We start from the raw sequence: 13,711 nt of genomic DNA, 5'->3' as shown, positions 1-13,711 counted from the left end.
GGCTGATTATTGCTGCTAAGATCCGTAAAGCCGAGCCAAACTCACCCGGCTCTGAAGGGAAGACGTTCCTCAGCTGCTCAATGACCTCCTGGAGCTGCAGCACCGTGTCCTGCTCATGCTCCATATCATCGCCTGACACACACAGACACACACACACGACACAATATTAGAGCTCTGAGGGCAGATTTCTCGTCTCAGATTCAACTTGTCGGCTCTGCATATGCCATATGCGGTCACACTGGTGTGTCAGCTGGACATTTCAGCTACGCTACACGTCGCTGACCTGCTGCTTCAGTGTCAGTGGTCTCTCTGCTGGCCGGCTCCCCGTGGTGACCCCCTCCAGACACAGGAGAGGACAGGGTTGACGGTTCCGACCCATTGGCCTCCGAATCATCTTTGGGCTGTCAGGAAACACTCATTATTATTCATTGCAAATTATTGCTCATAAACATCACACTGCATGTTTCAGACTCAGATAGCGGAGCCAGAGTCATTTTGCCTTTCAGATTGTAATGAATGTGATGGTTAATGGCACCCAGCCAGCAGTCCTCAATTGGCATCTCTGAGAGGGATTATGAAAAAAAAGGCAATTTTTCCCTACAGCTGTTACAAACAACCATCAGAATATTGTGTTTTGCTCTTTGATAAACAGATGGAAAGGACAGAAAGGCAGAGAGAGGGAGACAGACAGAGTTGCACTGCACACAGCAGTATTGCACAAGACACGTTGACAGCGGTGGGAACAGGTCTGAGACCACAGAGGCGCGTAATGTGACTCAACATCAGTCCCCCCCAACAGCGCATATATGCAACCTGCTGCGCTCGAGTTTTGTTTTGTTATTTAGCAATACTGTAGCAATACTCAGGAGGTGAGTACATTCGGCAATTGCAGTGAAACTGAAGTCTCTGCAGAGACTGGGAGGGATTCATACGTACTTCCACAATCTACAAAGGCAGATTTTACAGCACTTTTTAAGGAAATGAAACTGCAATAATGGTCCCGAGAGAGAAGGAATACCTACAGTATGTACCTTATTTCCCTCCTGTCACCCATTCATACAGAAAAGGGGAGCTTTGGGGCGTGAATAATCCTTGTGCAGTAAAAGAATGGCCGGCATTTTGGCCATGGAAATGGGGAGAAAGTCCAATCCGCCACCCTTAACAAAGACACCTTGAATTCAAATTATTATTATTTTTTTTTTTTACACAGTCTTCGGCGTTCTCGTTCCACTAAATTATCCCTCCTTTGCCACACTCAATTTCCTAGTCTTTAACCTGTGGAAGTGTCATCGCGTCCCTGTCCCTCATCCTATAACAGAATCTTTCTCTCCAATTTGCCCCACCCCACGCCCCTCCTTGATTGAGTGATCTGCATTTACAATTTACACCTCTCCCCTCAATGTTCCCAACTGACTCTTTATTATAGTAGCTCAGAGTCAGCTCCTATCCATCTCTTTCTCACACCTTTCCCCTAGAGCAGCACTAATCTTCTCTATTAGGCTATAGATTGTCTGAGTTTCTAAAAGGCTTTCCATCCTTCTTAACTCTTTATAGTTTTTTTTTTTTTTTATCATCTTATTATTGACTTCCCTCTCCTGCATTATGTATTCTTTCCAACACCTGCATCACCTTGGTCTCCTCAGTCTCCAAATTCTACGTTTCCAGGAAAGCTCTGTCTTTTTGCACATTTTTATTTTTCCATATGAACTTGGATTTGTCTCTTTGTACTTTAAGACTGTTTGCGAAGCACTACACTCCTGAAATTCTAATGTACATGCCCTGATGCATACAAATGCCATTGAACTTGAATTTGTCTCTCTGTGCCCTCTATTCAAATTACAGCTCTCCCTTTGCTCTTGAGCTCTTCCCCGGTTCAGACTGTCACAGTTTACAGTTTACAGAGTGACTTCAGTGTCTTTAGTGTCTTGCTCAAGGACAGCCCAACAGAGCGCGCGCTGCTGATGGACACATTAGCAACTGCAGGGTTCAAACCTACGACCTTCAGTCTTTCTCAGTCAGGCTAACATCTTTAACTCTCTCAACGACACACCCTCCCACCCACACCCACACACACACACACACAGACTATGACCACCACCCCTACCCCCTCCACACCTTGTCACAGCAGCACCCTGCACTACCTGTAGCAGTAGCTCCCTGAGCCTGCGCAGCTGGGACTCCAGCTGTTTGTTGTGGTCCTCCAGGATCTGCATACGGGTCTCCAGGCGTGTCTTGTGTTGGCGGAGGACCCGCGCCTCAGCCAGGAGCTCCTCATCCTGCTGCCCACTGGCCGTGGGCGAGCCCAGATCCCCCTCCCCGGATTCAGTCAGCATGGGAACTGATGCCGCCTCCTCGTGCTTCCACTTGAGCCGCCGATACTCCCCCTGCAGCACCCTGGAGCAGCCAGAGTAAAGGAAGGATGGAGAGGCAACAGAGTCAGCCTTGCATGTTGATGGATCACATACAAAATAGCCACACACACATACAAAGGCCTGCACACACATCAAACTGGAGACGTGCTCATATTTATCCAGCAGACATTTGGCAGAAGCAGGAATATGCCTTATCTGAGACACTGTGTTTGTGAGTTTTTTGTGTGTATGAGTAATTATAATGATGTTTATGACATACAAGCAGCATGGGGCAAATCATTGTTGACACCTAACACAGAGAGCAATTATCTTGATTTTAACTATGAGCTGCAATAAGTCAGTTGTGTTTATTTCAGTGCGAGTTCAGCTAGAGCCATTAACTGACTGAACCATGAAGCATTACTGAATACGTGTCCCTCCTCTTGTTGCTGGAGAACCACGGATCAGTATATCAGCTGCCAATTTAGCAGTGACCATCGGTCTGGGGCAAATAATAACTGTACTAACAAGAGGTCAGTGAGCACAAATACCCAGTCCAACAGATCGAAGCTGTTTGAATTTTGTTTGTATTGCTCAGGTATGGGCCATATGAGAGCCACAGCAGACAACATAAACTGAGCCAGTGCAGCCACGAGTAATAAATAAGAATGACAAAGCCCACTGTGGCGTCATAACAGGAGGCATACACGGTATAAAACTGAACTGGGTCAAGGTTTCAGACACCCAAGGGCTACATGCATGTATGTGTGTGTGTGTGTGTTTGTGTGTGTGCGTGTGTGTGTCTGTGTAGCTTCATGTATATGACTGCCTCCATGTGTCTAAACAGGTCAGGGGCAAACAGAAGACAAGAGAAAATTATTCATATGAATCATACTAATCAAGGTCGCCTCTGGTAACAAATTAAGTGGGTAGGAAAAAGATTTTACCTCATTTAGGGAAAATGTCTGAGGTTGTCAGCCACTAGGACACAATAAATCCAAATTAAGCAGCATATCGAAAATGATGTCTTTCACACTTGTATAGTTGTATCGCACCAATGTGTCACCTATCCATCAACATAGCCTCTGTTGAACAGGCCACCAAGAAACAGCATGTTTAAAGGATGACCTGCAGGTATTTCATGTTATTACAGGTTGTGCTGTGAAGTAACAACCTGAAAACTATGCTGTCTTTTAGCAAAGTGCTCCTCAAAACATTAATAAGATTTACACAGTGAATATTATCACTGAACAATTACATGAAATATTAATACAACCAAGTGAAATATCCAAAATGCAGGAGCTGTAATTTTTTGATAAAGGTTAAATATGACAAAATATCATTATTAATGAAGTATTGTGGTGTTCTAGCAGTCAAGCAGACAAACCCTATTCTCTAGATGAAAAGAAAGAAAAGAAAGCCTTTGTTTGGTGCAGCCCCCAGCAAAAAGCACACCATCATCATTGGGTTTTTTTCAGTGAAAATAAAAGAATTGTGTTGAAAAATTATCATTCAAATTGTGTTGAAAAAAAAAATTGTCATTCCCACAAAAATAGGAATCATGTCACAATCAAAATATCTGTCAAAATAACTGCAATATGATTTTTTTTCAGTCCTAGTAAACAGTGTTGACTCTCAGCAAGATACAGCCAAAAATAAACAGTGTAATGCTTCCAGATGGGCACACACAAACAAACACACAAACACAGAGGTTATCGCAGCCAACGACAACAGTCTTGATTCCTCAGTAAACCAGCAATACAGATGACATCTGACTGCTGCACCCTGCAGTTCAGAGTGTCAACACAAAACCAGCTTCTCAACCTCCCCACCTATCCTGTTCCTACATGCACAGCACCCTCCCTCCACTCAAACAAAACACACAAACACGCAGGCACACATGATCACTGTTTGTCCCGGCTACAGACCTGTTCTCATTCTCCAGGCGGGCCAGGGTGCGTTGGAGCTGCTCTTTGTCCTGGTGCTCCAGGTGGGCCAGCAGCAGGTGCTGTCCGCAGGGCGAGTCATGGTCCAGGGCTGGGCTGGAGTGACGCAGGAGGTACTGATCTTCATCCCTGAGTCCCCCACACAGGAGACAGCACACTGAGCCACCAGCACACAGCCACCAGCAGCACAAAGCAGAGCCAAGGACGGCAAGGGAGGAGCAGAAAAGACAAAGCAAGGCAAGGCAGGGCAAAACCAGGCAGGACAGGGCCGTGCAGGGCAAGAAAAGGCAAGACAAGACAAGACAGCGAAGCAGGACAAGACACTGGTGTGAATGCAAAGCACAGCGCTGTGTCAGGTTCACAGTAAAATATTCCTCTGCCAGCTGGATTATATATTGTTCACTGATAATCAAAATGAAAAGGTAGAATGCAGATTTATAGCACTAGACCTTAGGCTGTAAAAAACAATGCATGAATTACCTAATATTCAGTAATTATTTTGATGGGATCATGACTCTCCATCAGTTTATAGGTTGCAATAACTCTATGGACTATAATAGCAAAACACACTGTTAGATTTAGACTGTTAACTGCAAGCTGGAGGCTTTGCATTGTAGTGTCACATGATACATCATAGGGGCACTTAAGGACAAAATCAGCATTTTTGGAGGTAGACTGTATTTCTGACTTTTATTCCATGGAGTACACGTAATCAGGGGCGCCGCCAGGAATTTTGGGCCCAATGAAAAAAAAAAAAAAAAAAAAAAATGATGATGGTTTAATAATTTTATATTAGTTTTTACCTATTTTTTGGGGTCGCTGTCAGGCAAGGGCCCTTGGAATTGTCCTAACTTTCCCCCAATATACGGCACCCCTGCACGCAACAATTTTGTTGACTGCATTAGTATTGAGAAATTTACAACTAAAAATCACACTCTAATTGAACTATGAATTTGAGCAATTTAAATCCAAAAAGACATTTATGGGTGTACAATCAACAAAATTGTTGTATTAACTGACAAATAAAAAAATACAAATTAACTTCAAAAACACTGAAACAGTCCTTTACTAGGCCTTTTTTTCCCCAGGCCATTTATGACCACAGGTGAGCTGATCCACTTTAGTCTACTTTCCAAATCTAACAGGACATTTCTCATGATATAACAACAATTATTTACGTCCCAGCCCTCTGCTGTCTAGCATGTCTCCATATCCAGATTTGATTCATGTTTATTGCCCATGGAGTTATGAAATTATGAGCTAATGTGAACTCTGAACATCGCACAGCAGAGCACAGAGAGAGGGAGAAGGCTGCACGGACTGGCAGCAAAGTCCAGGGCAGAGAACAGTATAATGCCATCCATTCAACAGCTGGAGGAAAAGAGAGCGCAGGGGCTGCTACAGAGCCATGCGGCAGAAAAAGCAGAGAAGCACTGACAGACAGAAAAACAGGCGGCAGAATAAGACACAACAAGATACAAGGGCACAAGAGCAGAAAACAACACTGCAACACATAAGGGGTAGAGGAGATGAAAAATCATACACACAAACAGAGACACTCATGCATACAAACACACTCTCAGGCACGGAATCACACTCAAACAGGTACTCGCATGCACGCACACGCATTTTTTCTGATACAGCTCCACCCAGGCCATAGATGCATGCGCTTCGCAACAGAGACACGGGAAGCAGGCTTGAGAAGCACAGGTATCAATCATGAAAAGTGCTCACTGACGGAAAACTGACAGAACACTGAGTCTGAAAAGTTGTGTAATTTTGTCTAGAAACAATGGGTATCTAAGGGGGTAACAGTGGCAGCCCTCCTCTCTCTCAGCACACACACACACACACACACACACACACACACACACACACACATACAAACACACACAAAGTGCTGTTTCCATCATTTCAGAGGACATCACACTGACATACATTCATTTCTGGGAGATTTCCCCTAACCTTAACCTTAACCCGAACCACCACCTGTCTAACCCTAACCCTAACTTTAACCTTAACTTAACCTTTAAGTTACCTTACCGTTAAATCAAATCTTCACCCTAAAATTTATTATTTTCACTGAGGGCAATTGCTTTTTGTCCACATAAGGGAGGCAAGTCCCCACAACATGACTGTGTAAAAATATTTACATCCGTAGAACAGTAGTAATACCTAGCACACACACACACACACACACACACACACACACACACACACACTTTCACAGTCGTAATCATGTATCCATACATATATCAGTTACTCAGAGGTGTGCACAGAATATGTTCTGGTAGTTTAGAAGTCGAGGCAGACATATCCCATTTCAGTTCTGTTCATGTTCAAAAAATTTGAAAACTGCCCTGTGAAAGTTGAATGTTGCTATACATAAGTAATTCCATCTTATGAATACTTGGCTGGCTAGAACCTTGTCTAAAATTGCTGTTTTACTTTATAATTATTCCTTAAAACTTGCACATTAATACTAAATGTGTTCCACATTCAAAGCTCGGAGAGGTATCACTTGTTGTTAACTTTGAGTGCAGTGAGATGAAAATGGCCTAGCTGGTGCTAGCTGCCTAGTTTAGGTGTGTGCTGAGCTGAATGCCAAGTATTCCCTCTGTTTACTTGTAATGAACGTGTTTCCTTGTTCCATGCTGCAACTTTCAGATAATCCTTGACCTCCGCTATGCTTGGGTTCTGCCCTCCAAGCTGCCAATCACAAAAAAGTTCCTTCCCAATTTGTGCAAGTAGAAGTACATGCTGTGCAAGACTTACCTATGCATAACAACTTTTAAGTTTCACAGAGCAGTTTCTCACATTGTTTGAGCATGAATGGAAATGAACGGGGTACCCAGCCTTGACTTGTAAACCACTAAAGCATTCGAGTAAACATACACACACCAAGATTTGTCTTGGACAGATAGATAGATCACGAATGTTGATGAAAAGTCAAAACATGCAGGTATACTCCTTTTAAACATATATCCACAAAAATAGCCCTAAAATGAATTAAAAATTATTTGCACAGATCCACTGGGCTACCAGTCTTGATTTTGAGGCTCTATATAAAAAAAAAAGAATCACTGCAAAGAAGGAAGACATAGTTGAACACCCACACAGATGTCAACCAAATAAGAGATGGGCACAGACGCAGACAAGCACATGATCTTGAACTGCCTTACACACTCTCTCCTCCAAGCAATTTCTCCGCTTTCTGTAATGAGGACTCACCTTCTTGGCTGCTTCATTCATATTAAAGCTCCCTATTCCTCTCCCTTCTGTAACCTCATAAGCCCCCTCCCATTTAGCCAGCTTCCAGCTTTAGAAACACAGATGTGCGTGCAAACACACACTCTCACATATATACACACACACAGACACACTTCTTCGCTTCCTCCCTTCTCTCTCTTCAGTCGGTCCTTGGATTTGTACCCGCTGCCATAGTCTTTAATCACAGCGGCCGTGCATCTGATGAAGGGGGAGTGTGTGCTGCCATGCTGTGGGTTATTTTCATTATGGAAGGCATTATTTATGTGATTGCCCAATCTTTTCCGACCATTAGAACATACATGGCGATGTGCACACGCATACACACAGGCAATCAATGTATCAACTGAAGTGGCTGTATACAAATACACACACACAGGCACACAAATACACACAGTCTGAGAAAGGCTGCGGTTGTAATGAGAGGGTGTGTACTGTGGGGGTGGCAGCATACTCACAGACTTTCATCAGGAGACAGGCTATCCGTGAAGAATGAACAATTCTGGCTCTCCATTTCCGCCAATCTATATATACACATTTGCACACACAAACACACACACACATGCATGCACGCACATGGGGCACGTGCACGCATGAGTACAAATTTCCCCAGATATTCATACACACACAGACGAGGAAGACAGAAGAGTTGATGAGTCACAGTAATTCTTGGAGCACACGCCGCAGACTGATGCTGTCACACACTGGGGAAGCGCTGCTTCCTACAACAAGAGATAAAACAATATTAAGTACAGTTTAGCATTAAAGCACTGTGGATATTGTCAACTGAACCTGTAGCATTTAGTATTATGGACTGCAGCCGAACACCAAGCTGTTCAGAAGCATCAAACAAAGCTACGATGTGGCGGAACTACAAAGGAAATGTAGTTTCTCAGAGGTACAAACAACTCCGATAAAAAGAATATATATCGAGTAGGGAGATCAGGCGATGAAAATGTCCATTAAGAGGGAGGATATCACGGCAACATGCTGTGCAACGTTTTCCAGCGTGCAGTCAATAAAAAGCCTTTTGAATACACTAGGAAATATGTTGCTTTCCAGCACCGCAGACAGCATCTGTTCTGGGAGCAAGAGGAAGCCACTAGTGAGCTGCTGTGTAAGTTTTCAGGACCAAGGACAGAGACTCTGATTATGTATTCTGTCCTGCTGGCTGCATTTGGTCAGAGGCACTGTACTACCTGCTGCTCACTAGACTGTTTCATTATGCCTATTTTAAAATGATGCGGTGAAAACATATTGTAAGAAAAATACCGGCTTCTTACACTGTCATTTCGCTTGTTTGGCTGTGCTTGTGTAAATATGAGCAAATCACGACTGGAAATTGACTCAATTTGATTGATATGATCCAAATTCTCCTGTATCTGAGGCTAGCCAGGAGATCAGCAAACTTTTCTTTAGAGGTAAAATACACCAGAAAACTTGAAAATCTTCAAATGTAGACAGTATTGTGTCATATCGAGATATGTCCAGCATGACTACAATGAGGCTTGATAGCCGAAAAACATTTCAGCTTTGTGAAACATCAGCAGCAGATGTCAGATTTTATTATTAGTCCCACAGAGTCAGAGCAAAGACCCCCCATTTCACATTCAAGAATCATACAGGCAGAAATCCATCATGGATGAGGCAGAGGTACCACTTTCTCTGTCAGCATCAGCCTCAATAATCCATAATGCAATGGGGCCTCAAGACATGTTGCGTTTGAGCAAATGGTGCAACTGTTGCTGCTTTTCTATTGGAAAACTCTCCTCTCATCTGGTGTTGCTATTGGTCTCTCCACCTAAACACATCTGGATCCAAAATTTTTAGCCCCGCTATTAAGAAACTGGCAAAAGTTGTTCTGGGAAATGTAGGAATCACTAACTTAGAGTTAAGTTTGTGATTAAAAAAACTTCAACCTAAATCCTGAACATTACAGATTCATAATATATGCCAGTGAAAATGTTTAAGGGTTGATTTTTCCTTTGAACAACACAGAACTGACAAGCACTCAGTGCCAGCCTACTGATGCAAACGAGCTAAGACATACATACATACATGAAAACACATGCAAACAAGCTATGCACACATCCGCATGTGCTCACACATACATGAATTCCCATGAAAAGCTCTCTTAAATCTGCACCGCCCCGCACTCCAACTGTCTGTGTAGACAAACAAGCTCCCGCACTGCATCATCTTCCGCTGAATGTCAACAGCTGAAGGAGTGAAGGATGAGAGGAAGAGGGCTGTGTGATGTAGAGGTTGTCAAAGAGATCCTTTTTGCATCCCAGTTTCCCCCTGTCCTCCCCCACTGAGACCAAAACATGGAGAATTTAGGATTTATCCACATCTTGTTAGGGCAGCCCTGTCCTGTGAACCTGACTGCTGGTAATTCAATCATCGAGGTGATTCGTCATATGGCCTCTGCAAACCTTTAGTCTCAGTCAGGACAATAGCAAATGAAATAGGGGAGGGCAGAATGTAATAGGGAAGAGCTGTGTGTGTGTGTGTGTGTGTGTGTGTGTGTATGTGTGCGTGCGCGTGCATGTGCATTTTGCTTCATGCACAAATATGGGTGCGAAAGGAAATGAGAGGAGGGAGAGGGTGAGGTTGTGGGTGGAATTCCTAACAGACTTCTATGCAGAGTTCTCCTCGTCCTCTGTGAGGTGTCAAATCAGCAGTGATGATGAAACAACTGAACTCTACTCCAGAGAGAAAGGGAGAGACTATCTGTGTGTATGACATGCCCACAAATGTGGACCTTTAAAGTTAACCTCAAACATCAAATACCTAATCTCCCCTGAGATGACTGGAGACTATGTTATTACCCTGGATTCACAAATACACCCCTCACTGGTGGTAGGGCACTGTTCTCTCTCTCACACACACACACACACACACACACATCTCACGTAAACTCCTACACACATCCTTCTACATTGTAAAGACGTCATCCCAAGGGGAAAATTTCAAACATTGACCTGCCAGCTCTGACAACCGGTATTTTGATATCAAGCTGATTTTCCATTAGTGTTCAAAGAGAGCAGTGACAATGATAAGGGGAATGAATAAAAAGATGTGATTTCTCTCATGTTTGTTGTATATTAACTGGCAGGTAAGGGACTGCAGGAAAAAAAATGATAGAGATAAAGCAAGGAAAGAAAGACCTGAATACATGACTGTAAAATAACTGAGCTGTAGTCAATTTTGCATGCCGCCACAGGACCGATGAAATATTCGTCCCAGCCATAATAAGCACTGTCTACTCCCATTAGAGGAGTGCTCAGATCATGCTCAAGTGTGAGTATGGCGAGCAAAAACTGTTCCCGTTTTGCTCGTGTCTAAATCTACAACTGCCAATACTCATTCATTTTTAGTCAGTATAATCGTGACACACTGGACCAATGCACTTCTGGTCACCAACAGCACTTCTCCCTACAGCTGTACATGGCAATAAAGCTATATAGCTAAGTTTAACACCATGAGGGACACCCATGTACATCCAGGGTGTGTGGTACAGGCTAGCTGGAGATAAATCCACACTCTTATAAACACACTGTTTCATGGACTGATTTACTTAATAGATGATAAATTTCTTTACATGATAGTAGATACAAAATATGTTTTGCATCACTTCATCAGGTTCATAAAACACACTATATCTGCTATCTGCTGTCACGTATGAGTGAATTTTACTATAATAAGTAAATCAGCTTGTCAAACTTTATGCTGAGAATGTGCCTCTTTTTTCCTGTGTCTTTATGTGTGGATTACACTGCTCGGTCTGTAAAATAATAGTAAAGTACACTGTTTTTTATAAAGCTTGCATTATGCCTTTGCACTGCATGTGCAATCCTATTGTGTTTCATTAAGTATCACTGTCTGAAAAAAATAGAAACATTTTGGCTCAACCGACAGGGGCTAAATGAAATAATATACTTGCCAAGAGTATATTAGAGTAAATACCAGCCGAAATAATAAATACACATATTTTCCCCGCAGGCTGGCAGGGCCTAAAGATAGTAGTGTCCGTCTGTCTGTCCATCTGTTCAAGGCAACATATCTGAAAATACATTGAGTTGATTGCCATTAAATTTGCTGAGCACATCCACACTCCCCAGAGGATGAACCCTGCCAGTTAATGACCTCATGATGTTTCATGTAATACCACCCTCAGGCCTAAAACTAGCCCATGAGATATGAGAAATCATTAAATCTAATTAATGGATTGTCATGATATTTAGCGAGTGCTTTTATACTCCCCAAAGGAGGATTCCTCTGGATTTTAGTGACCCCATTACCTTTCCTACAGCTCCAACCTCAGGCCAAATTTAATATCTAAGAATCTACTGGACAGATTTCAGTGAAATTTGGGAAGCGCATTCATGCTACCCAGAGGATGAACCCTATCAATGATGATGATCTCTTAGCCTTTGTTTTTATACCACCCTCAGACCAATAAGCTCCATCCTCCCACTACTTGCATTTCCCAACCTGCATCAAGCCAGTGGGGCACCAGTGGTGGGGGCCTGTGACAGTTCATTAAAATAAATAAAATATTTCACCTCACTCATTTGCAAAGTTTATTGTGTACAAGATCATGTTCTTTGTGTTTATTTGAAACTTGTTGCTCATTTCAAAACTGAAATTCCAAGACACCACGATGAAGAAAAAATGAACAGCAAGTGTGGCACATGACCCTTATTTATTTATTTATTTTTTTCAAGTACAGAAGATTTAAGGCGCTTGAAACTGTAAGAACGTCTGCCTTTTATGAAGGTGCATAGAAAAAAACTAGGCTGCACAAAGCTGCTATGAGACCACAAAGATACAACATAAGGACAAGTAAAATATTCAACTGTGGGAGTTTTTCACTCACTCTTTCTCAACAGGTTACAGAGGGTCAACAATTGTTCTCAGCGAATGTGTCTCACTTTTACTAAATTGGACGGTTACAGTGTGACCATTTTTCTATTTCTGGTTTATTTTATTTGCCGAGGACTGCTGGCAGCCACAGTTGGTGTGCAATGCCAGTTAAGTTTTTCTGGTTGTCCAGCTGGAGCCAACAGGCTGTTTGAAGCAAACAACTCTCACTGGCAACAAATGAGCAAACATAGGGGAACTTAATAATATATACACATCTACATATGTCAATGCAAAAAAAAGGGGGGGATTTGAGAGAATGGAGAAATTGAGAAAAATAACTGAGTTTGCAGGGGGAAGACAATAGAAGGGGGGGGATCAAAAGTGTGGGAGAAAAAGGAGAAAAGCCAAAGAAAAAACATCAGGAAGGGAAAAGGGAAAGATAAGAGAGGTAAAGAAAGAGGACAGTCTCGTCTGCTCTCTTGTTGGTGTGTGTTTGCTCTGTTTTGGCAGGGTGTGAAGCAGTTGTGTGTTAGAGCCTCAGGGAAGGAATCCACAATGGCGCGCTTGCAAATGCATACACGCGCACACACTGTAGGCTCAGTAGGACGGGATGTGTGTCCAGCTCTGCAGTACTGTGGGCAGAGCTGCCAGGAGTGTGGGAGTCCAGTGCTGTGCCCTGTTTATAACCTGTCAGACAGACACTAATCTACACTGACAGCTCCCAGGTGACCAATGGGCTCACTGCCCTAGCAAGTGACAGCCCGCTAGGCATGATGAACCCTGGTGACCCCTGCACACAACACGCTATAAACACAAACTGCTCTGCTTGTGTGAGTACATGTGTGTTTGTGTACAAGTATGTGTTTATGAGAAGAGAGAACAAATATGCTGGGCAGTAGAGCTTCCACTCCAGCCAGAGTTCACTGCACGCAGCCCAATCAATACTTCAATCAGTGTGTGGCGAAGGCTAAGGGGTGAGGGAGCAGAGATGATGGAGGTGGGATGGGAGGCAGGAAGGGGGGGGAGGCAGGAGTGAAATGAATATCAAGAGAGGGGGTTGATTTGGAGTTCAGAAAGTGAAGGAGAGAGACGGAGAGTTTGCTGTATTCATATCACAGTATAGCGCAGTAAGCCACGTACCTGCTGGCATAATGTTCAATCCTGCTGTGTGTGTCTGCATGGGGAAGCTTCGGTGATGAGCAGGGCCTAGAAATAATAGAAGCACGTGGCAAGTCAGCATCAATACCTCTCCAAGGCATTCATACTCTGTGTGAGTGT

At 43.2% G+C, this 13,711-nt stretch overlaps 1 protein-coding gene across 1 annotated transcript in view; it reads right to left on the bottom strand.

The window, feature by feature from the left end:
* Positions 1-13,711, bottom strand: part of drp2 (dystrophin related protein 2) — a 38,899-nt gene that overhangs the window by 999 nt on the left and 24,189 nt on the right. Inside the window, exons 14-19 of the mRNA XM_030062508.1 lie at positions 13,574-13,639; positions 8,023-8,088; positions 4,280-4,426; positions 2,142-2,394; positions 284-401; positions 46-132 (exon numbers count right to left, since the gene is read on the bottom strand). Coding sequence (XP_029918368.1) covers positions 46-132; positions 284-401; positions 2,142-2,394; positions 4,280-4,426; positions 8,023-8,088; positions 13,574-13,639 — 737 coding nt within the window. The remainder of the gene's footprint in view (positions 1-45; positions 133-283; positions 402-2,141; positions 2,395-4,279; positions 4,427-8,022; positions 8,089-13,573; positions 13,640-13,711) is intronic.

Source organism: Myripristis murdjan, chromosome 10 (assembly GCF_902150065.1).
Source record: "Myripristis murdjan chromosome 10, fMyrMur1.1, whole genome shotgun sequence".
NCBI classification, from domain to species: Eukaryota; Metazoa; Chordata; class Actinopteri; order Holocentriformes; family Holocentridae; genus Myripristis; species Myripristis murdjan.
This window is presented reverse-complemented; position numbering and strand designations above follow the sequence as displayed.